This window comes from Rhipicephalus sanguineus, chromosome 5 (assembly GCF_013339695.2).
Source record: "Rhipicephalus sanguineus isolate Rsan-2018 chromosome 5, BIME_Rsan_1.4, whole genome shotgun sequence".
In the NCBI taxonomy this organism is placed as follows: domain Eukaryota; kingdom Metazoa; phylum Arthropoda; class Arachnida; order Ixodida; family Ixodidae; genus Rhipicephalus; species Rhipicephalus sanguineus.
This window is the reverse complement of record NC_051180.1, coordinates 38,895,861-38,920,958: the sequence shown is the minus strand read 5'-3', so window position 1 is coordinate 38,920,958 and position 25,098 is coordinate 38,895,861. Positions and strand designations below refer to the sequence as shown.

General features: G+C 43.7%; 1 protein-coding gene across 1 annotated transcript in view; it reads left to right on the top strand.

Moving 5' to 3' along the window:
• The window catches only part of LOC119394624 (uncharacterized), a 72,812-nt gene extending 55,763 nt beyond the window's left edge, over nucleotides 1-17,049 (top strand). The window contains exons 5-10 of the mRNA XM_049415923.1: nucleotides 613-909; nucleotides 7,180-7,530; nucleotides 9,032-9,397; nucleotides 11,298-11,588; nucleotides 13,978-14,105; nucleotides 16,407-17,049. Of these exons, the coding sequence (XP_049271880.1) occupies nucleotides 613-909; nucleotides 7,180-7,530; nucleotides 9,032-9,397; nucleotides 11,298-11,588; nucleotides 13,978-14,105; nucleotides 16,407-16,601 (1,628 nt within the window). The 3' untranslated portion in view covers nucleotides 16,602-17,049. The remainder of the gene's footprint in view (nucleotides 1-612; nucleotides 910-7,179; nucleotides 7,531-9,031; nucleotides 9,398-11,297; nucleotides 11,589-13,977; nucleotides 14,106-16,406) is intronic.
• The last annotated feature ends 8,049 nt before the right edge of the window (nucleotides 17,050-25,098 follow it).

Genomic DNA, 25,098 nt, shown 5'->3' with positions numbered 1-25,098 from the left:
TTTCATGCTTCCACTGAAATGCAATGCCCCTGGGTAGCCGAGTGGTACGAGCATGTGACTACACGTGTCAGGGAAACTACGTTTGAAAATTGCAGTGATGTCGTAGCCATCTTTACACAAGACTTAACCGTCTATCTTTAATTCAGCAGTACGGTTATACGCGATCGGTCGCTTCAAACTGTCGCTGTTGTCGTTGATTATTAAAAAATGTTGCGGTATAAAATCCATGCCTTCGCAGAAATTGGCACAGTAACTAGAAGTTTCCTATCTGTCGACTGTTCATACACTGCTTCGCTGTGCCGGATTCTCTTACAGACCTGATCAGTATATGACCAACATGAACAAATTCTTGCGTTGTCCATGTGACACAGACGCTTCAGAAAATGTGTGCAGTTAACTCATATCTCACTGAAGTCATTAAAGCGCGCTCATGTTGCGTGAAACAGGCTATAACAATATGCATGTAGTAAAGAGCGAAATGCCGATAACAAACAACCTTCGGAGTATATCGTAACCTCTCGCATGTAAAGTTTGTATAGCGCCTTGTAAACCCTGTGCCAGAGAGTGCAGAAGGATATACAATAAAAGTGAACACCATTTCACACCGCGCAGTGCCTCCTGCGAGCACTGTGATAACGGCCAGCCACACGGAACTGTACTTCGAAGAGCCGGCCGAGTTTGTGTGCACAAGTCGTGGCTCACGTCCCGCGGCAGAAATACGTTGGTTCTTGGGTTCGAGTCCTGTCGAACCACTTCTGTACCGTACCACAACGGACGGCAATGTCACCACCAGCTTCGTGCTGGTCACGCCCACGAAGGATCGCAACGGGGAGCGGCTCAAGTGCGTCGCCTTCAACAAGAGTCTACGGGGCTCAGAGCTGTCGTCCGAGACCTTGCTCGAGATCAAATGTGAGTACGCCGTCATTTGACTGCAAGCTGCAAGTCGTTTCCTAAGTTCCAAGCTGAGCAAACAAAGAAAAAGGTGACTTCAGATCAGGGACTTGGGATGACAGAGGGATCGGGAGGGGGCGGAGTGCAAAATAGGCTCGAGGCATCCACCCTCCAGTCCTTGCGAACTGAAATAGGACGGGGGGGGGGGGGGGGGCAGCCTCTCTATGTCCAATATTCAGCTTCCATTAGAATTATGCGGGACAGACTCAATATCCAGGCAAATCCGTGCATGCACCAGACGTATTGCCTCCTCGCGTAAACGCCTGCCACGGGAAGCCGGGCGCATCTGTTCTTTATGGCCAGAAATACTGTAGTCGGTGAAACCAAATACCCGGAAAGACGCCCTATTTTCCCCTGAATCCTTGATTCACGGGTTTCTTCGAAATCATCCAACCAAACTCATAAGTAAGACAATGTTTTCTTTCAAGCCGAATGTTTTAGTTCTATGGTTTACTGCCTTTTAGTTTCCAGACGTAGAGCGCCTTTAAGAAGTGTTGATGAGATGCCAACTGGCACTCTACAGGAGAGCCAAAAAAAAATCATGCCTTCACAAGTCTTTTGAAGGTCACCAAATGTTTGCTGCAGCTGATAGGCAAAATATATTCGCTAATGTAACTCCCCATATTGCAATATTTAGGGCCCTTAATCCTGGCCCCATTTAGTCTGACAGGACTCTTTCAATACCTCATTGCCGGCCTAGTTACTGAACTTTATGTAAACAGCGCAAAACCAACACTATGATGAAATGCGACTAGATGTAACAAGTGCTGTCTCGTATCGCTGATATTCGGCCCTCTGTCGGTATTGCTTTGTTTACATTCAATATGAATTACCGACTCGCTCAGTCAGCCACCTTTTATGTATAGTGGAATAGCAAAAGGAAGGGAGATGATAGGTATAAGAACATTTAAGCACGACTTGCATCCAGCACTATTTTCCTTTTTAGAGTATTGACATTGCTGTTAATTTTATGTGCCCGAAAACAGGAGCAAGGTTAGCTGATTAACAAACAATATCTGCTTATCACCGAAGCATTCTGTTATTAAATCATGTTACGTCGCAAACAAACAAGGCACACAGGCTCTGAGGCACACCTATGCTTGTAGCTGCGGCTGCGACGTAAGCGCATTTACTTCATTCAGTCGACTTACGCTAAGCAGTAGACAATGCAATCTTCTGGTAATTCTCTATACTCACTTTTCTGCATCGACCTGTCACAAACCATTGCAAACGCAACGACAACAGCGCGCAAAGAAAACGGCGCGGCACTGTGCGAGCTGTGAGAAGTGCTGCCACTTTGCTACTGTCACGGTAGGCCTGAAAGATATAGAATTCTTTCAGCCATGCTTACTGACAAGCTTAAATATCTTCGTGATGTCATTTTCCTCTATTTATGACCAATCTTCGCATCATTAGTGTTAAAGGTTATGCAACGTAAATCCAGTTTTAAAATAGAACAGTCGCAAAGAAAAATGCTGCTATGTCGAAATGAGCAAGACTTGCAGTGCATCGACTGAAGTACTTTCATAAAAAACCAAAACTTTTAACCGATGAATCATAAGTTTAAAGTGCGTGTACAGGTATAAGTTCTCCTAAGAGCCCACAAGTGAGTTCGATGCATACCTTATGTGTATCGTGCACTGCGTATACTTATCGTCTCCCGTCACTTTTCATCATGCCTATCTAGAGTAGCATGCTAGGCGCATACCGCACGGAAAACCACTTCAGCACTATTAGAGGACGTATATATTCTGTACGCAAGAAAAGTCAATCCTTTCGTCTTCTTCTAGCATTGCTCAATAGTTACGGGTATGCCAGATAAGTTTAAAATCACAGTGTGTGTTACTGGTTCATGTATATAGTTGCTGTTCTCATCGGAGAATCCCAAGGCAAGAGCGCCAGCGCAGAATATCATTTGCATACGCAGAAGCTAGGATTTACTAAGAGGTTTGGCAAGGTTCTTCATGGTTACTGAATGAATTTTTTTTTCTATCTATGCCGGAGGGTGTTCGCAAAAGGCCGTCGTTCTCAAAAAGCACAATAGTGCTTGCACTGCCTTGTGTGCTATCCCGCACGCTGCAGTGAATTCACTGCATCTCTTCTCCCTCTTTTTCCCCTCTTCCCTCCTCTCTATTTCTCGTCTTTCTATTTCCTTTCCCCAATCCCCCAGTGTAGGTTAGCCAACCGGAAGTGTTTCTGGTTAACCTCCCTGCCTTCTCCTTTTCTGTGTTCCTTTCTTCCTTCCTATGCCGGAGGGCACGGGAGATCAGGGAAGAAGAACATAATGAGAGAGTGAAAACGTAGATTAGGCAGGCATATGTAGCGGCAACGTTCGACGTGCACGTTATAGTGAATCACGAAATGAGGAACGAAGCACGTCGCCCGACCATGGCTACGTGGTGTGCAAGCACCAGAGCCGCCACTTGCAATGATTTAAGATTAACAGCGCATGCGCCGCTCCTGCAACACCGTGAGATTGAAGCCTAGTTGAACGCCGTTGCCTAGCATTCGAATGAATCTTCGTAATGAGAAATGTATGTCGTAATCTAGACACACATAAACTCGCTTGCTATCCTCCGTAAGTAATGATACGCCGCTGATGATTCCCATTTGTGTTCGTTCCCTCATTCACTCATAAGCTGCGCGTCATGTACACAGCGTGGCAGATCTTTTTATCCTTTGTTTACGTGGTCGCGCGCGCTACTTACAAGGCAAAAAGAAACCAAACAAGATCAGTGCGTTTCGTGCATCGAATTCTTGTTGTTAACCTTAAGGTTAGCGTCAGCTCCGATGCTAGTCGTTAGCTCCCGATTTGTTTGACGATTTACTCGCATCGAACATCACTGCCATTAAACCTCGTTCAAGACTTGTACTTCGCCTTATGAAGCTAGGTTACCGTCCTTTGAGCTGGTTTCTTGCTCTTACATGAAGCCAGGGATGTGTTTCGACTCCCAGGTGTAACCATAATGACTCGTAGGCACGCGTGACCTCTCTACCATGAAAGCAGACATCTATCACCCTACGCGATAAATATTAATCGTAGGCCGCCAGATATTCTCGGGGTGTTTGGTGGTCACGCATGCGCACAGTGTAGTAAATGAAATTAATAAAACGGCACTTCGAGAGCGGGAAAGGGTCTATGGCCAACAATTGTAAACTACTGAATGTGGTCCTTTATTTTAGATGTGAAACATCTTATAGCGGAGTTCAATCCGGTGGTGGTGGTGGTGGTAGTGTGCGGCGTGACCACCCTTACTACGCATGCGCAAACACTCTCCACACACCCCCTCTCCCCTCCCCTCTCCTCTTCTCCTCTCCCTTCCACTTTTCCTCTCCCCTCTCCATTTCCCTTTTCCCCTCCCCCTCTCCACTCCCCCTCTGAAACGCGGGCTCTACATGCTGAAACGCTGCTTCGCATCGCCTCATGGTCCCCTTGAGCGGGAGATGGTGTGATTTTTTTCAGTTCCGGCTGCTACAGGAACGTTTTCTTTTCACTCAATTAGTATTTAGCTGCGTGATACGTTGCTTGGATGAAGAAAGACAAGACGTTCTCTAGGTGGCATAAAAGATCTTTTTTTCTGCAAGAGCGCGAGCTGTCGAAAAGGAGCGTCATCGCATTAGTGACTACTGTAAAGGCATACCAATTACGGCACATGTGAACTAATAGATGCTATTAATAATGAATATAATGCGATATGTGATTAGTTCATAAAGCCGGAATTAACAAAATATATAGTATACTGCGCCAATTCACGCTTGCACAGTCTGCATTCTTTCGCGTCAATTTTGTTCATCTGACATAATGGCACAAGCACAAAAGTAGAACAAGGTACGAGAAAATTTTATATCTTGGTAAGCAAAAGTTAAATGCCGGATGACCCGCTAGTATGAGTTGAGATTCTATCACACCAAGTGCAGGAAGCGTCTGTAACTAGGGGCGAAAAAAGTGGTCCAGTGAAGAAAGAATACATGCTTTTAAATGCGAAGCATTTCTTAGAGAACCAAACGCAGCTTGAGCGTTTCCATCTACGTATCCATACATCTCTCTATCTAGCCGCCGACGTCCGAGCGCTCTCATGGTCAATTGCTTAAATTGGTATAAACCCAAATTGGCATAAGAGGGCGTGAGGATATGACCATGTGGTTATAACATGAATAACATGAAAATCCTGTCATGTACGTCATGAGATCCTTTCCTTCAGTCACGTGTGGCACATACCCGTATACCACTGGTCGCGCTATGTGGGTATGAGCCACAGGTAGAGGAGGAGGAATGAACTTTATTGACAGAAACCAGCAAGCCACAAGAGATTCACAGTTTATGTATACCCAGGAACGGCGACAGCAGACATTGGTAATTTAAACGCGAGAGCGTTAAGAAAATCCGACATCGGCAGCGTTGATCCGACGAATGCAAAAAATGAAAATCAGGATCCCAGCAGGAATTGAACCTAGGCATTCTGCGTGGCAGTCGTGTATTCTGCCACACAGCCACACCAGGTCTTGAAACTGCTTTGGAAAAGGTACTATGCAGGCATCAGGTCGGTTCAACGTCAATTGTGGTTACAATTGTGGTTCAACGTCAATTGTGGTTACAAACATATGACAAGGTAATAAACATTGCATATGCACTCCTGTGATACCTCCTGTGCACTCCTGCGCTTGTCCTCGTCGTTTGTATGTGTACTATGTAAAATTTTTGCGCTGAGCAGCTTAATAATGGAATACCAACTAGCCCAATCCCACACTTTACTCCTGTGATACCGGCGTCATGTCGGGTTAACGTCCATTGTGACTCCGGTGTCGGCTCCGTATTTATAACAGCCTAAAACATTATATATGCACGCCTGTGACCCAACAAGCTATATTGAAGCGTTACTCGACCACGGAGGAATACGCTAATATTCACATCATCGGACCGTAAGAGTGCACTTCGTTTCGAAAAACTGACTTCTGTGCTCTAACTTGAGTGCTGATGTTGCGTCAGACCATAAATTGCCCTTTAAACGGCACTGTATTCGACGTGCATGGTAAGCGCACGATTTGCACACTTCTACTCCATTTACAAAGACACGTCGATGTACTTCGTAACGCTTATCTCAAAGCAGAAAAAAAAAGAAAAGAAAGGAAATGCTGCATATACAGGTACTTGCTAACTGCTTCGCATGAATCCAATTGCCACAGTGTGTGGGATCTGCAGATTTTTTTTAATATGATAGCACAATTGTTCCACTAGAAACTATTAGCATAAGAAAGCCTCACTGCTTCTAGCAGAAACTGTAGCCAAATCGGATCACATTGTCATATTCCATGCGTGTTCATATACTTCTGCTTCATTAAAATATCTGCGTCCTGAAATGTTCAATCTTTCTAGGTTTCAAACCTCGGTAAAATTAGCAGAAATAATAAGAAAACATTGACGAATGACCATGTCAAATGCTACATATATCAACTGTCCTTATGTTAGTGGAGGCAGCATCTGCATTGGTGGCGTGTAGTACAAGATTTATATCTCGCAGATTTCTTTGCTACGGTTGTCTGTTGACTCGCCTATTTACACAATCGAGGATTGCCATCCAAGGTTAATTTTATTACAATCGAGGCGCATTTTTGCTGTCGCCGTCATGTTCTGTATAAAGTCGAAATCGATAACATCACTCTGCGCCTCGTATGTTCTATGCGAGTAAAAGCTTGCGAAGGGTGCAGACGGGCGCGTCTCAAGCAGAGATGAAACGCACCGGCCGTCTCAGTCGGGCGAAGGAGCCTTAAGTGGCGACGGTGTGTGTGTGTGTGCGTGAGGGGAGTGGGTTGCGTCGCTAGGGCAGCAACTGCAGTAAACTAGAATAAAATGTTCTAGTTCACTATACCGGTACCTGCGAACTTTGATCAAAAGAGCGCGGTTGCGCTCGCTGGCGCGCGCTCTATTTCGATTGAGATTAGTAGAAGGCTCATATCCTTGTACGACTTATGCTCTGACCGCCTACTTCGCGTTGAAGCGATAGACAGCACGAAAACAGTGACACTCCCTGGAGCGGCCGTATTAGCTTTTGCCAACGTTTTGCAGAGTTACGCCAGATCGGATCCTAATACGGTTAGCTGTCAGCCTTAATTCGTATAACATTGCCATTTGTTGCTATCGCATAGTTGCTTCGCCCTTGCGGCGAAACTGTGACTTTTTACCGGCTTACCACATTTAAGCTTTTGAACCTTCTATGCATCAATACGCAGACAAGCCACAGGTCACTCTAGAGTTTGGCGCGGGCCTCAAGGAGTCGTCGATCTACGAAGGCCACGACATATTCTTCGTGTGCAACGCGTCCGCCTATCCCAGCATCACGGACGTCGTGTGGAAGCTTAATGGCGTCCCTCTGGAACAGCAGCACGAGCTGCACAGGTTGCAGCCGCAGCAGTCAACCAACACTTCCTCCTCACCCTCGACGGCTCGTGGACCACTCATCGTCAACCAGCGCTACCTAGTGCTGAGAAATGTGCAGTCGTCCGACTCCGGAAACTACTCCTGCACAGTCACAAACCCCGAGGGAGTGACCACGTCCAAGACCCTTCAGATACGCATACAGCGTGAGTATAGCATTGATTTCTGTGAGATGTTCTGAAGTTCTGTTTTTCGTTCTACGGTAATGAATATCTGAAGCATAGCGATCATGACGTCTCTTCCGCCTACTGCGATTGCTTCCGATGCTTGTATTTTACTAGGAAAGCAGTTTCACCTTTCGAGGCGTATTTTCGTCGTTCAAAAATAATTGCAGTTTAGCTTGCGTGTCTTTCGTCGCTTTATCCAAGCATGCCTGGTCACGAATGACATCCGCGTCATCAGCGAGACATAGCTTTCTGGACAGGAACGGGGTGAGCGCAGAGTTTTAAAAATTGGAAACGCAGGCAATTCAGATGACGATTGTTGCTGTCAAAGTGAAAGCAGTTTGAGTAGGTGCGTTTACTTTTATAGTTTGCATGACATCATTGTCTTTAAGACTGGTCTTCGCAACTTTGTGCGATCCGTCGATGGTGCTGCGATTAGCACACTCTGCAGCTACAGTTGCAATTGATACACTCGTATTCGAACAAGAAATGGTTGTGTTATCTTCAAGATATCGTGAATGTGTTGAAGGAGCAATACAAATATACAAGGGGTAGAATAGACTAAAGCATAAATTTTAAATCAAGTAGAACAGTGTCTTTTCTAATTTATTTTACCGTGAAACGTCAAGCAAAGAGAGAGAGAGAGAGACGAAAAGGAAAGGCAGGGAGGTTAACCAAGCTTTGGCTCGGTTGGCTACCCTACACTTGGGGTGGGGGAAGGGGGAGTAATAGAAAGGAAAGGGTAGAGAAGAAAGAAGAAGAGTAAGGAAGAGAAGGATGAACAGCGTGAAACTACACAATTGAAACTACACAGCGTGAAACTACACAATTGCAGTAGGCCTAGGTGTTAAAATGGCATGATCTGTCGCGCTTTTCGCAGTGGTTCCGGACAGACCATCGCGGAGCCGTTAATAGCGTAAACGTATCGCTTCACAATTAACACTTAGCTGCCTTGAACAGGGAGATGTAGTTAGCTCCGTCAAGCTTTCTATCGCCATGTACTAATGTTCGTCACAAACTTGTCAATAACAAGGCAATTGTCTCAGTGATAACTTTCCACTTACATTACCTATACCAAAAACAGCAGCAAAAGCTGGATGAAAGGAGTGATATTATAGGTGGCAGCATAGTGCAACGTTTTAGGGACAGTGGTGGAACTGTCACTGCCGACACCTCAAGTTACAAGTATGTATGCAACAGAATACAGATAGATAGATAGATAGATAGATAGATAGATAGATAGATAGATAGATAGATAGATAGATAGATAGATAGATAGATAGATAGATAGATAGATAGATAGATAGATAGATAGATAGATAGATAGATAGATAGATAGATAGATAGATAGATAGATAGATAGATAGATAGATAGATAGATAGATAGATATTACATTTAGTATGCCGATAGTAAAAACAAGCGGGTTATACTGACCTCGAAGCACACGTACACTCTCATGTGTGTCCACTTCACTTGTCGCAGACTCTCCTCGCTGTCAGAACCCTCAACAGCAGCACCACGCCAAGGTGGTCTACACGGCTCCGTTCGAGGAAGTGACTCTGTCGTGTGATGTGGAGGCTGACCCCAGCACCAACCTGACCTTCCGCTGGTCCATGAAGGAGAGCCACAGAGCTTCCATCGCCACAGCGTCTGTGGCGCCTGGAGACGCAATGTTGCGGGAGGCGGCGTTCGCGCGCGACTTCGATGGCATGGCTCGAGCGTTCGCATCACGCAGCGTGCTGACTTTTGTTCCTCTGCCCGAAGAGCTGCACTCGACCTTCCAGTGCTGGGCAAAGAACCCCGTAGGCATCCAGAAGAAGCCTTGCCTGTTTCGCCTAGTTCCAAAAGGTTAGTTCGAATCTATTAGAGCGCGGCATAAGATGCTGATTTCGTAATGTCAAGTATTTCATGCTATCTATCTATCTATCTATCTATCTATCTATCTATCTATCTATCTATCTATCTATCTATCTATCTATCTATCTATCTATCTATCTATCTATCTATCTATCTATCTATCTATCTATCTATCTGTCTGTCTGTCTGTCTGTCTGTCTGTCTGTCTGTCTGTCTGTCTGTCTGTCTGTCTGTCTGTCTATCTATCTATCTATCTATCTATCTATCTATCTATCTATCTATCTATCTATCTATCTATCTATCTATCTATCTATCTATCTATCTATCTATCTATCTATCTATCTATCTATCTATCTATCTATCTATCTATCTATCTATCTATCTATCTTAATCCGGTATACTGATCCTTCTTTCTATATTTTCATCTATTCTATTTTATTTATTTCTATCTGTCTATATTTTTGTATTTAGCTGTTCATTCGCGTAGTATCCATCGTCAATTCATTTATTTGCTTATTAGGGAGTGACAGCGTATTTGAAATGTGTCCCGCGCTACTTTAAATAAATCCTGCGTCCATTCCCGGGCTTAGAGCAAGCACACCTTCGCCCCCTGAAAGCAAGCGTTCACCGTCCAAGTCGCCCTACGGGCTTACAAGAGTGGATAGATAGAGTGTTCCATCGATTCCTATAAGACATAATGCACGTATTCAACCTGTTCGGTCGCGCCCGAAGCGCCCCGTGTGATATCATCTAAATTTGGTATGCCTAACGACGGCAGTGTCTCGAATGAAAAAAAATCCTACGTTCTGCATCCAATGGACAGTATCACGGTGAAAGGTGTGTTCTCGAAAATACTCGTCGCATCTTAAAGCCAGAACCAGTCGAACTGGCGACAATCTTTTGCATTCCCTCAAAGTGAGCTGTTTATTGAAAAAAAAAATGAATTAAGTAGGGGTGTGCGAATATCAAATTTTTCGAATACGAATCGAATACGAATATCCACCTTCGAATATCGAATCGAATATCGAATAACAAAGGAAAAATGCCTCCACAGTAACAATATTTTATTTAACATGTAGCTATTTGAAAAAAAAAAAACATTAACAGCCTGACTGGCAACATAACAGACACTGCTATCTCCAGAACACAATGTCCAGGCTAGCACAATGCACATCACAGCACAAGCAAACATCACGGCACAATGAAAGTAATGACTAGATGTTATCATGAAGAAATATGAGTTGCTCCACATGATCAGGCAGCAGGCGCTCCCTTCTAACAGAGACACCCCCCCCCCCTGCCACTGAAAAGGCACGCTCGCTTGGAACAGAAGTGGCTGGTATAGGGAGGTACATGGGGCTAAGCTTTGCCAGACTGGGGTATGTGAAAGTGCCTACAGTCCGCCACCAGTCACATGGGTCACTGTCTTTCTTCAAAAGTGGTCCCGCATAGTGAACGAGTGGTAGTGCGGCACGTTACGGCCGCATAATATTGAAAATGTACGGTTACATGATCGCCAACAGCGCTGCACGTCGGAGATGCACCAGCAATAAATCATACGTATTGGGGCGCTCGTCGCAGGCAGATATCGTGCCTCCGTGTACTTACGATGTGTATCGCTCCTCTCGGCAACGTTTTTAGCAATACGAACGCAGCAGAAACGTGGAAGACGAGTTATTTTATGCATGATAATCGAATCGCATATTCGAATTTTTCGAATATTCGAAGTTATCGAATATTCGAAACTTTTCGAATAAACGATTTTCGAATCGAATACGAATATTTCGAATGTAATATTCGACGAATATTCGAAACTTTCGAATATTCGCACACCCCTAGAATTAAGTAAACGTTAGTCAACTGCCTTTCTTTTTTTGGACCGTCTTCGCAGAAACACCAAGTCACGTCCGCGAGTGCCAGCTTTTAAACAAGACGCTGACATCATTGCTGATTGAGTGCCAGCGGCGCAGCGATGACCATCACACGTTTGTGATGGAGCTGCACGATGCCAGCAGCAACCTGCTCGTCCGACGTGTCACTTCACCCACGCCACGCTTCCAGCTAAGTGAGCTACACCCGACGACATACTACACCATCCTGGTGTACACTACCAATGGTGTCGAAACCAGCCGTACTCTGAACATCTCCATCTCATCTACGGAAGCTGCCATGGCCAAGACTTGTGAGTGGTGTCGTTTTTATAGCTGTCTGCACCGCGAACTCGCGAATTTTTTAATATATCCTTGGACGGTATCTAATATCTATCTACCTAGCCGCCTACGTCTTTGTGCTCTCCTGGCCGTTTTGTTAATGGGATGGATACCAAAATTGGTATGGCATAACATGACTGCATGGCGAACATAAACGGCTCGTCATAACATGAAATAATGACATGTGTGTCATGTACATTATGACTTACATGACATGGTTTCAGGGAGCTCGCGGCTGTTTAATTAAATAGATATATACTAAAACTGGTATGACAAAATATTTTTGTATGACAATTATACAGGAGGGGTGGTAACATGAAATTCATGACATGGATGTCATGTTCGGCATGACAAACCTGCCATGCTCATGGTGCGCTTGCGGCCGTTTCGCTAGCTTCACATGTACCAAATTTGATATTGCTTGACGTGACTGCATTACGCACATAAATGGCAGGTGGTAACTGACAATCATGACATGCATGTCATGTAGAGCATGATTTACATGCCGGACTCATGGCGCGCTCGCGGCCTGTTCGCTCGCTTGACATAGACCAAAACTGGTATTGCGTGACGTGACTGTATGAAGAACTTAAATGACAGGTGGTAGCATGAAAATTATGAGTTGCATGTCATGTAGGGCATGATTTACATGCCACACTCATGGTGCGCTCGCGGCCGGTTCGCTAGCTTGACATACACGAAAACTGGTATTGCGTGACGTGACTCTATGACGAATATAAATGACAGGTGGTAACATGAAGACCATGATGCACATGTCATGTATGGCATGATTTACATGCCAGCCTCATGGTGCACTCGCGGCCATTTCGCTCGTTTGATATACACCAAAATTGGTACTGCGCGCTGTGACTGTATGACGAACATAAATGACAGATGGTAACATGAAAATCATGGCATGCATGCCATGTAAGACATGATTTACATGACACTCTCTTGGTGGGCTTCCGGCTGTTCGTTAACTAGATATATACCAAAGCTGGTATGGCATGAAATCAGTGCGTGACGAACATAAACGACAGGTTATGTTTTATATGTACCAGAATATAGGTTTCATTAGCATGGTATATACCATATTGTAAGTGCCCGCATGCATGCATGGCAAGCATGCGATATATAGTGGACTAGATTCCATGACATGAATGACCTTGTTTGTCTCAAGGACAAACAAGGCGATGTATGCAGCTCTTTGCTGGCTGCTTCGCGTTACGCCGATTCCCACAGTGCAAGAAATCTGCTGGATTTTTTTATTCCTTGTCCTTCCAGGACTCTCCGGGCTGCTATAGAAGTAATTTGTCATCTTTGTTTCGTACTTTCCCTCCTTATTTCTAGACTTTGCTAAACTTTATGTCATTTCTTGATATTTGACCCGCCCCCTCCCCCCTTTGCTCTTGAACTGCGTCAAACTACCCGATAAGAGCTCATATTTGAACCTGTTTCCTTATGAAGAAAGTCCCTGTTGCTTTCTCTTGAAGACACTCTTTTTGTCTTGAACAACGTGGTAATTAATCTAACATGGTTTGAGACGACGTTTGCTTTTCTTGCAACAATAAGCTTTTAAATGGAAGAGTGAGCAGTCAAGTGCCTAATGGCTTAAAAATCACGTCAGTTAATTTTACCATAAAAACAGGTCATTTTTCTTAGCAGTCCATTTAAGCTACTGTTGTCAAGGTGTCCCAAAATGCAAACCGATGCTGTCCAGTCACTTTAAAGGTTGATGGAGCAAGGACAAATTCACTGCTAGGACAGCTTAACTCTCACCTGGTAATTCAACAATCGAGAGACACCACAGTCCGTCCGACCGACTGGTATAAAATTAGCAATGTTTCCACTGATCAGCGCGCTGGCGTTGTAATCGTTTATAAAAGCGATAATAAAAGCCTTTCTGAACTGATAATTACGATGAACGTAAACTATCCCGATACAAGTATTCAGCGAAATTTCACATTTTTGTGGAGGGTTTGTGAATAGTTCTTATTTGCGCTAGTTTAACAACCGCTTCCTAAAAAGACACGATACCTTGATATAACACAAGTTTCTTCAATAAAGTAGCTTCAATCCAAATGCTAGAGAAGCCAAAAAATATTTGAGATAGATAACTAAGATAAAAGTAATGTTACGATTCCATTCTAGTTTTCTAATTTCCTGTGTGACTCCGTCCAGCGATACATTTTATCTATTGTGGTAGCTAAGAATAGTACATGCGAATTAGTCACACTTAACTAAACCATTCAGGTTTGTTATGGTAGGTAAAATGTATGCAAAGAGCGTTCGCCATGTAGATGAAAAAATATAATATATACGCACTCTTCCCCCTCCCCCCTTTCGTTTCGTTTTCCTCAGATGAGAAAGAAGGCACGCTATCAAACCTGAACCTAGGAGCCATTGTAGGGCCCGTTGCTGGTAGCATTGCCATCCTGGCAGCTGCCGTCTGCATTGCATGCTTCTGCAAGAAGCACCACAGACGAAAGGTAAGGCAATGCCGAACGTTGACATTTACGTTCTTCTGACGTTGTATTTACCATGTTAAAGGGACACTAAAGAGAAACAATGAATTGGTTTAGATTGATAAAATGTGCTCGGAGAACTCTTGTGTAGTTTATTTCACCACCGTAGGTTTATTATTAGAGGAGAAAACCAAGGTCAAAGTTTAATTTTAAAATTACGCGCCGAACTTTGTAATTCGTGACGTAAAAGACTTCAAAGAGCATTTAACGTATTTTGGCGCCACTGGCTCAACGAAATTTCCACAAACTCGTTATGTCAAGGCCCAAGCAGGCGCCGTCAAAAATATGTGACGTCACGGCAAATGGTGCGGGAATTCCAAGGTGGCGTCGCCACCTGTATTTTCTATTTTCTTTTTGCGCGTTTTCTCGCTTATTAAGCGTCTTCGCGCAGAGAGCGTGGTGTTTTTGGTATCGTGGAAGACTACTTTACTAATGCGAGAAAACTCGTTTTGCTGTTTAGCGTCCCTTTAATTTTCTAGAAGGTTCGCGTGTGTTATACAGTGAAAGCTCGGTAATTCGACCTTCGATGACTCGGACGTGTTCCCTGGTCCCGGCCAGCATTGGCACTGTTTAATGGCACCAAACTTTCGTTAATTCGGTCATATTTGGTCGCAATCCGGTTAATTTGGACGATCCTCGGAGCGCGCCGAGCGTGAAGCGCCGCAAATGTGCGACGCAAAATAGCGAAAACAGCATCATCATCATCAGCCTGTCTACGCCCACTGCAGGGCAAAGGCCTCTCCCATGTTCCGCCAATCAACCCGGTCCTGTGCTTTCTGTTTCCACGTTATACCTACAAACTTCTTAATCTCATCTACCCACCTAATTTTCTGTCTTCCCCTCACGCGAAAACAGCGAAAACAGCGTTCGCAGACAAACGAAACGACGCGGCGCTGTGCGCATAGCTATCTTTATGGCCACGGTTTTTTTTTCACATGCGTATCTGGCCCTCAGCAGCTTCGTTTCAACTTGATGCAATGCGCACGCAATGTCACAGTACTCGATCATAGCGGATGCTGTTGAAAGTGAAGAGCTTTCCAGCCGCGGTCGGCATGCTGGCATCAAATTCGCTCGCTACATTGCGATGGACGAACTATCAGTTGTCGGCCATTTTATCTGGGAAATAACTGTCTTCACGTGTGCGTTGCGGTGGCAGTTCGTAGTAAGGGAAGGGTGCAGAACACGTTTCGGGCTAAACAAACACGGAAGTCTGGCGCCCAGTGGCCCCATTGTTAACGAAGTCGCAGGATGACGAAAATTGCGGCTTTTACACTGTTCTTATGCAAAAATAAATACAGGGTTCACGAATTCATCAAGAAAAGGCAAGAGCATTGATGTAACCGGCATTTGTTTATTGTTTTCATGATACTTTCGATAATTCGACACCAGCGTGCCACACACCTGGTGCAATTGTTGTTGCGCAGCGATCGCCCTGACAGCTATCGTACGTGTTATAACGTTTGTCTTGATGAGGAGCGTCGCCATTTATGTACGAAGCCACGCTCATCGGATGAGTCCAACATGTATTCGCGGAAGATCGTAGCTGTTTGTATCTTCAATGTTAGTTTCCGCTTATACAACTGTATGCGTTTGTGCATCGTGATGTGGGATATACATAGCTGCAAGGAAAAGACGAATACTGTTAGTTCACACAATGTTTTGTTTCGAAATGAATTCGAGACGTAGAATACGTTTCTCTCTCTTTTTTTTAGGCAGTGTATTCAAAGAGAATTTTAGTTCCACGCAGGTGAAGCACGCGTCTTGTCTCGACTATTGCTCCGCGCAGCAATGGCCGTAAAAGGCCCACCAGTAATCTGCAATGAAGGGCCGAGCGAGCGGAGATGCTTAGTCACTTCGTGTAAGCTCTCTCCGGAGATATATTCGAAATTTCCGCACGCCTGATGTAGCACCAATCGTTACGTCAAAGTGAGAAGCAACGCGATGCAGTTGATGACTTCCGTTTGGGCTGTTCATCGCGTCAGCACAATGAAAACCAACGTTCGCGGTCAGCGAGTGAAATGCGTTTGGGGTTACCTGTGCAAGCATGGCACGATGCTCGTTAATAAATTAGCACGCGGATGCTAACTGCAATATATAACGCGGACAAAGTAAGGATATTCTTTTGTGTAACTGCCTAATGCATTGCTATTGATCTTCATGCTTCTTTTTTTCATGCGAAGGTGTCAGTGTTTCTTCGAAAGACAATACTTCCTTACCGTGAGCTTCAATTACGCGTTCACCTAAAAACTTTTTTTTTTTACTCAGGAAAAGCCTGTGGTTGAAGAGACGCCCGCCACCAGCCAAGCAGAGAAGTCCGAGATGTTCTCCATACCACTGGGCACACAGACTAAGGTCGACTGCAAAGGGGACGACATCGGCTCCGCAGTCGAGGTTGTGGCACACTACAACCACGACATCTCAGAGAAGCTTCCCCTGCAATGCTACGGAAGCGTGCTATGAGCTTCCACTCTGCTCAGCCTTCCGTCCCGATCACCCGTTGCGTCATCGTTTGGACAGAAAACACGTGCTTCAACATGTGCGCGGGGTAGAAACTTTCTCAAGGGACAAATCTCCGGCCTTATAGAGTGCTGTTACTTTCGAGGCGATGACTCGCTGTGTGGACCAAAACCACGAGGTTGGCCCCGTAATCAAAGACTCAGCGCCACTGCGTGAAAATATGTCCGGTATGGTGCTTCCCTGTGGTTTAAAGGAACCGCGTGGAAACTGTGATTGCGTGACCTAAAAGCAGTTATTCTGCGGACCAAGTATGTGAAAGTCCGGCAACGAGTGTGTACAGTGATGTTGGTTACTCGAGCGTGGAACGACACTTCAATCCCGTATCACTTGTTTCCTTCAGCGCACGACGCAGGATACACGTAATAAAGTATTTTCATCAACACACTCCATTCACTTTCCGGGCTTGCATTAGGTGAGATTACTTCCTTGGTGTCAGTACCGTGATTATTTGAACAGTGATTCGTACAAACTTGCTGAGGCGCTCGTCATGTCGGAACACTTCGCGAATGTAATAACTGCGAAGGAGCTATGTTTCTCGATGTTTTTTTTAAATAAAGACATACAAACACAGCGGACATATTTCCCTCTGCTAAACAGGCACAGTAAACTCCTACGAACTGATAAATATTTGGTATTTAATTTTTACTCGCTGAACTTAGGGACCTGTAACAATAATTACTTTCGGTCTATAGTAGCGGGAGTTTAAGATAGCTCATATAATTTTATGAAGGCTCCTGTAACAGAAAAAATTCTCTACATGTCTAAACTATCTCCCTACGATTCTGAAACTGTGTGCCCGACAAGCCTGGGTCACGCTGCCCGCATCATTCCTGGCGATAAATTTGGGATCACCTACAAAGCTCTATCGCGACGCAATAGCACCACAAAAGGTGGCCTGTTTCCAGGAGTGCGGCTGAGTCAGAGAGGATGTGTGCATGTCCGATGGAAACTACGGCTCTAAGAAAATAAAACTATGTACGATTGCATGAGTTGCCCCTCTAGTGCTACTTCTGAGCAAAGTTTTGAAATCGTGGTTGTTCAGTCGAGGCATCGTTCACTGGTAACTCGAACTATTGCTTTTATCAAATTTAGAAAGTTTTTTAGCCTGGAAATGCGGCCCTCTTCTGGGCTATTAATGCAAAATTAGGTGGAAATTTAGCAAATAAAAATTTAATGTAAAAATAATTTCACTTAAATAAAATGCACGTTGTGAATGTTACTGACGCGTGTGATATCCGAGGCAAGCTTGACACAAGCTGTGAAGAAATTCGGCCGGAGAGTATGCCACAAAAAAAAGAAAACCAGTATTTAAATGCTGTTTCAATTTATTTATAAAGAACAATTTCTGCTGATATATTCGAGACATAAGTTAACTCAATTATTGAAGCAGAAAGAGAAGTTTCTTTACTCCAACAAATACTGTTATATATGAGGAACAACAATTATTTTGGCTGTGGGCCAAGACCTTTCCATAATGAAAGACACAAGGCAAACGTGGTACGCGAATGTACTTCATGCCCGGCCTTTTCTTTTTTCTACTTCTGTAACCCACCAGAGTAAAACGCTTGTCTTTATTGACCTCATAACAGACTAGAGCTTTTCAGCCAACGAACTGGAAAAAAACAACAGAAAAGCATCTTCGTTAATGAGGATATAGGAAGAGCGACTGTATAGGCTTGATATTCTGCACAGCCAAGGCGATCACGTTCGTACGTAGATAGTGAGCCTCTGAACAACAAATGCGAGAGCGTTCGAATGTTCATGGACCTTATCCTAATAAGACAAGAAGAAGGCTGATCCTCACATTGCGTGTGGGCGAGACGCATCGTAATAGGATGAAGGGTTACCAAAGCAGCAAAGGTCGAGAATACGTGACTGGACGCATATATATTCTCAATGCAGAGCGCGCCCGATGAAAAAAAAAAGAAAGGAGTCCAGTATGGGCAAACCAAAGACACGTAACCATACTAAGCAAAAATATAAACCTACTAAAGATATTACGTTAGGTGGGCTCGAGGTGGAAATTGGTAAGGTACATATATTGTGATCGATAGCAGCTTGTCTGCCTTTCAAGTAGGTCGGAGGCGTCTTCATCTATGGTAGGATGCGTGTCCAAAGCTAAAACCTACCGCTTTACGTAGATGATTTCCGGCAGCATCTGGAATCGCTATTTCTTGTATAAATCAGCTTCGTCCTAAACTGACGCAGGAAAACCTCGTAAAACTGTCGCCCTTGGTTACTGCAGACTAGGATATAAAAATCTGCGTCTCGAACAGGCACGCCTTTTATTTTGTGCACTGCTTTGCTAGCGCAAGAAATCCACACAATATGCGTTGCGTCTGCATGAAGTTTCTTGCTTTTTTTTTAATTTTGGGTTCGCCATTCGAAAACATTCTTGACCGACTGATGTCGTTGCGATGCAGCTTTCTATAAAAAGGCACATTCAAGCTGAAAGGCATGCGTAACTACTTTAGAAAACAGCATGAATAATTTCTCAGGCCTTATTGTAAGCAGGAATTAAGAGAAATTCTCATTCGTAGTACGAGTGTTGCCGAAACATTTGGTCACTCAGCCAAGAAACTGCATTACTCTGTAACGCAAATAGAACGGACAGCCGGGGAAGCAAAACACCTCTGTTTAAGAGATCCCGCGCTGACTTGCTTTCTTATGCAGTCTCCTGCCAAGCGAATTTTACGCCAGAAGCAGGAAGTGGACAAGCGACAGCAACACACGAAAGGCAGAAGCCGTAATGCAAGCTCGGCTTCTTGAAAGAGAAAAGAAGAAGTAAATTTTAGCACGGAAAATAGGAGAGGTTAAGTTATTGCCGGGATGTTCGGGAGAAGCGCGCCTGTCTACTCCAATGAGATTGGAAACAAGGTGAGAGGCGGGCTTTTTTTGTGATGAAGGTGCACCAACGGTGAGGCCACACCTCCCATCTGGCCAGATGCCTACAGGAGTTCTGAAATTTAGTTGTCTCTATGGAAAGCTGCTCGTGCGTCTTTTGCATCTTTATTACCCTGATGTATGCGCTCGGTGTCTTTGCAACCGCTGCTTCTATAGTTGAGCCTATTTTGTTTATGCTTCGTGAACAGACTCGATCACTCTCCGTTTGCGAAAGAAGAATTGTATTGCCCGTGTTTGTCGCTTGGCGTTTTCCCTTCGTCCTCGTTCTTTTAGCAACATACATATTTTCCTCAAGTAATGAACCAACTAGCTCAGCAACATGCCTTGCTCTATAATGCAACTGTATGGCTCCTGTTACAGTAACATCCACAAAATCAAGCTATGAGAAAGCTATATTTGCGCTAAAGCTACATTTTACGGCAGAGCTGCCATACTCGAGGTTGGCCGTGTGTCGTAGATAGAAAATTATCACCACCACGAACCGGCACGCGCTCCCTTCTTCATTGTCGTGTTCTGCTTCACTGTCGTGTCTTGACGTGCGACTATTTCTCTGGCGTGGGATGCAATAACACTGACGGGCGAGAGAACAATTACAGAGAAAGAGAGAGACAGAAAGGAAGAGAGAAGAAATAAAGGGAGATAAAGATAAAGAAAGAGAGAAATTCCTGGCGAAAATAATTTCTTGGCGAGAGCAAACATAGCCATGTATAGTAGAATATAGCGAGGAGTGGGAAAGAGAGGTGAGAGGGTAAGAGCCTATAGGCAAGCCAAGACCAGTTAGATGCCCACTAGCTCTGCTATGACCCACCTTTTCGCGACTTAGTGCAAGCTTTTTCCTTTTATAACATATGCAATTCCCTCAATTTATTCTGAAATGAAGATGACGATGCTAGTTGTCTTACCTTCCGAAACAACAGCCATTCGTGTAGCTTCGTATCTAAAAAAATCACAGCATATCCACGGAGTGAATGATGATGAGTGGGCGAAGCTGCGGAGGTTCATCGGTAAACCGTGAATCTTCCGTGAATTCTGCCCAGTACGTCATCACCGACGTGAGATCGGGCGCGTTTATACTAAAGGTTCGATGAGTTATGACGACTTGCAGCTCACTTTAATTTTACATGTGCGCTGTGAATTTTCATTGTTTAGAAAACCATTGCTTTAGAAAACATCTGGCGTCTTTCGTTAAGCAGCTGGCGTCTTTTCGTTTTGCTTTAGAAACATCTGGCGTTCTTTCGTTTTGCTTTTAGAAAACATCTGGCGTCTTTCGTTGGTTTATTTCATCAATCAACGGCGTTTTGAAGAAAACTTTTATTGTTTAATCACGCACAGGAGAAATCTCACCAGGTACTACCTTGGAGGTAAGCAATGGCTGCTAATGGGAATGAGAGACAGAAGAAGTCGGCTTTTAGCTAACACTTACACTTCTACTTCTACTAACGTTTCCTACTGGAACATGCCAATGGCTGCTAATGGGGAATGAGAGACAGAAGAATTCGGCTTTTAGTTAGCGCGCACGCTGCGAATTTTTTATTGTTCAACAACGCACAGGAAAAATCTCCCACCGGCACCACCTTGGAGGTCAAGATCTGATACTAGCGTTACGACTGGTTAAGCACATCTAGGACTACGAGGGACGAACGGGTGCCGCCTTAAGGAGCTTCGCCCCTAAAATTTGAACCATGGCATCCGATTTTTATTTTCTCCCGTAGCTTCCATAATTTGTTCTTCTATCTGGTACGGCTACTGTAATACATGGATTATATAATGAAGTTCCTGATATATCCATGAAGACGGTTGAATCGGCTAACAGTAATATTTCATTTTTCACAATTACGGGACTTGTGAAAGAATTCTCTCTTTGTATGGTAGTGATTCCAAAGAAAGTGAACACAACTAAAAGACAACACGTCTAAAAATTGTCAAATTCATTGATAACGATGTCGCTTTCTGTGCATACAAAAACTGCTGGAACACGTTTTGTTGCACTTATAAGTACGGTAAAATTGATCAATTTGTTTTGATTGAATCTATTTCTCCTTTATCATTCACCTGTCGAAATTTGCCAATAATAGTGAAAACGTGAACAGTGCGACGCTCTGACCATTGACGAAATGCAAAAAAAAAACAAAAAAAAAACAATGTTTATATAATTTATTCCGGCATCGTTTCCTACATGGAGAACGACAAATTACAGGAATAGTTCAGCCGCAGAACATCAATTTACAACTAGTAAAATGGGCACATTATGATAAGGTCTCCAAATTAACTGAAAAGCCGAAGAAACAACTCAAGGGAAATACACACACCAGTACGACCTTATTTTATAAAAATCAAATGTGTCGAACATATAGTAGAGCGAAGAAGCTGCTTGTTCAAAAAGGCCGAATCACTTCATTTATTCTTTTAAGAAAGAAATACGCAATATTATGCATTCATCCCTTAACAAGAGCTCGAATGAACGTGAAATCTGTAGAACAGAAAGGTTCTGAAAAAGCAGTTTGTGCAGTGCACCGCGACACTAATCGGCCACCATGCATCGCTAATATATCCAACACAACGTCTGCTGTGTATTAAGTGTTAATATCATCACAACACGAAAAAAAGAAAAGAAAGAATGACTGTCGGCGAAACTTCTGATAACTAAGTTCTGAACCTATGACACTATCCACTACCTCAACAGCAGTAGATTTCATGAATATTGCATTGCATTAGAAATTAGGCAACTCAATAAAACTGTTTCGGCTCCATATCATCATTCTAATAGGACATAAAAAGTACACTTCGTATGCACATTTTCTTTTACATTAGTGAAAGTGGTGATAGCAGGAGACTTCATAAATATCTCCACGAGTATGAGCATGAGACTTGAGTGCCATATGGACTACCCACAACTATACAACAGCTGCACAAGCCGCGGTTGCTGAAAACAAGCTCATTAAATACGCAGTGAAGAGCGCAGATCGGATCCATTATTATTTTTCCAATAGGACAAAATGCAAATGAAACGTATTAAAGATATCGCATACAAACGATATCCCGCAAATGCAGCATTTGTTTTCAGGATGAGAAGCCTCGGGAATGATTTAATTTTGGCACATCTAATGAAACTGCGAATTCGCAGTCATATGATGATCTGAAGATATTTTAGCTGCTTTATTTTTTTTTTTTAATTTCATACGTGGCTATGGTACAGATTAATGCTGTTCTGTCAGTACGAGACGTACAAGTACATTTTTTTTAACATTCCTCGTGCACGTATGGTGCTTGGGAAAATATGAACAGTTTTTCTCTCACTTCTAACTGAAAACTTTTTTTGGAGCACAAGAATGCATACGACGTATCTCATTCGTATTAAAAAAATGGAGGGTAAGGGATCGTGCTAAAAGCCAAAACAGAGAAGCGCTAAATGTACGCACAAAGATATGCCACACGTGGCAAAAAAGTCAGGCATACAAAAATCAGCCTCATTGGGCAATAGCAAACTTTGTTGAAAAGCAAAAAAAAATAATTATTTCCCGTCATGCATCGGCAGCACTGGAGGACTTCACTAAAAACTAGCAGTTGCGTGGAAAGCCCGTGTAATCTCTGCTTGCTTTTCGTGACGCTTTACGGAGACATATCCCGTTCATAAATATGAGCGAACTTGCCGAAGCATAACTTCAGATCAAGAGCGCGGATACGCTCCAAATGAGATTGCCAATACATTAAAAACGGCTCTCCAGCTCTCAAAACCTGCGCCAGAGAAAGTTGTGAAGATAAAATTTCGATAGCAATAACAATATTATAAAACAGAATTGTTTAAATAAGCGCGCAAGGAGAACGCGAATCACTATGCATTGTATCATCTTAAAAGACATACACACACGCACACGTTTCAAAAGAAATCGAGTATAAGTGAAAGCGCAATGAACGAAACGTCGCGAAGGAAAAAAAAAAATGCCAGCGGCAATGTGTTCACTAACGACTCTTGTCGCCAAATCATTTTGGTGTCGGAAGCTCTCCGGAGTCTACGCGCTGCGAGCAGCAGCTGCAGTTATCCGTTTATTGACATTTGACACGTGGTATCGGGCTGTGCGCTGCAGCTAACTATAAAAGAACACCATTATACGACACACGACTTGCCGTGCCTGAAGGGAGACATCATACTCAGTGGCACGGCGTATTATAAAAAAAATAATAATAAGCGACTAACCACTTCGTAGCGATGGCGTTAAACTAACGTAAGTGATTTGACTATAAAAAAAGCACAACGATAACAAGAAAAAAACAAATAAAAAACGTCCTAAAAAGCAAGAAGCGTGCCAGCGTTCTCTGCCGCTTTGTTTTCAACGACGTCACTACAGGTTATGGGTGGCGACGTTCGAATGGGACTTTCGTGACACTGCGAAGACATAAAGAAAGAAAAACATGCTCTTCTTACTTATAATACGTAGTTAATTGGGACTGAAAATGATTTATTTATAGTAAACTGCTAAAGACAACCTGTCTTTTTTATTACTATCAAGAGATGAGCAAGGGAAGCTGGGGTAACTTGGACACGTCAAGGTGTCAATTATGCGGCCAAACGCGTCTCCTGAGGTACTCCGGGATAGACTTCCTTCAGTATTCCTTTCTCAATGATATTTGCTTTCTGAATGAAAGAGGGGATTGATAGAGGGCTTTTTTTAAGGCACTACCTAATAAAACGAGCAGAAAATTAAGCTCAGGAAGATATAGGGGGCATCACTTGTATGTTTTAACTGTAGTATAGTAATTAGGACATAAATGGAAAGGAATTATAGTGAATGAAAAATCAACTTTCCGACCCAACCTGCAACATTCGGATTACTCGTCCATTGCTCTACCACGTGAGCTACGACGGCGGTCACTTTGCCGTCCACTTTACTGGGCATTTGTGTTTTGTGTAATCCTGGATGTGTTAGTCAGCGCGGCTCGCAGACACGACGGCAACTGTAGAACGCTCTTTTGTTGCCAGCTGGCGTCACATAGCGCATGATCTTATTACGAGCTGGAAGCTGACCAATGAACACTCGTACCTATACTATTTATACATCAAGTCTGTGGGAACGAGGTCTTCGCTACGAATGAACGAAAGAGGTGACATTGATCGAGGGCTCGTCTCCTCTTTTGTTGAGAAACGAGCCCTCGATTTCCTTTCTGTGTCGTAGCTGACCTTTGCTTATTAGATGTAATCAGGAAGAAATATTTATTACCCGGTACTTCAGGCCACGTATCATGTTATCTATAGTGTTTTAAGTTTTTTTCGTAGGCGAACCGGTTAACTGGAATGCAAGAGCAAACACTCCTGCTCAATACTGTTCGCTTGCTTATGCAAACTTTCCTCCCATCACTCCTCCGGTTCGAGTAAATCTGACGATTTCCATTTCCCTAAAACATTGGGGTAAGGTTGAACAGCGCTATCTGTCGTTCATTTTTGTAGTGAGAGCATTACCTTGTTTCGATATGTAGTAGTATCATACAGCAAGACACGTTGCTGAGCCTGATGTTTCACATTTCAGAGAGCAAACGTGCA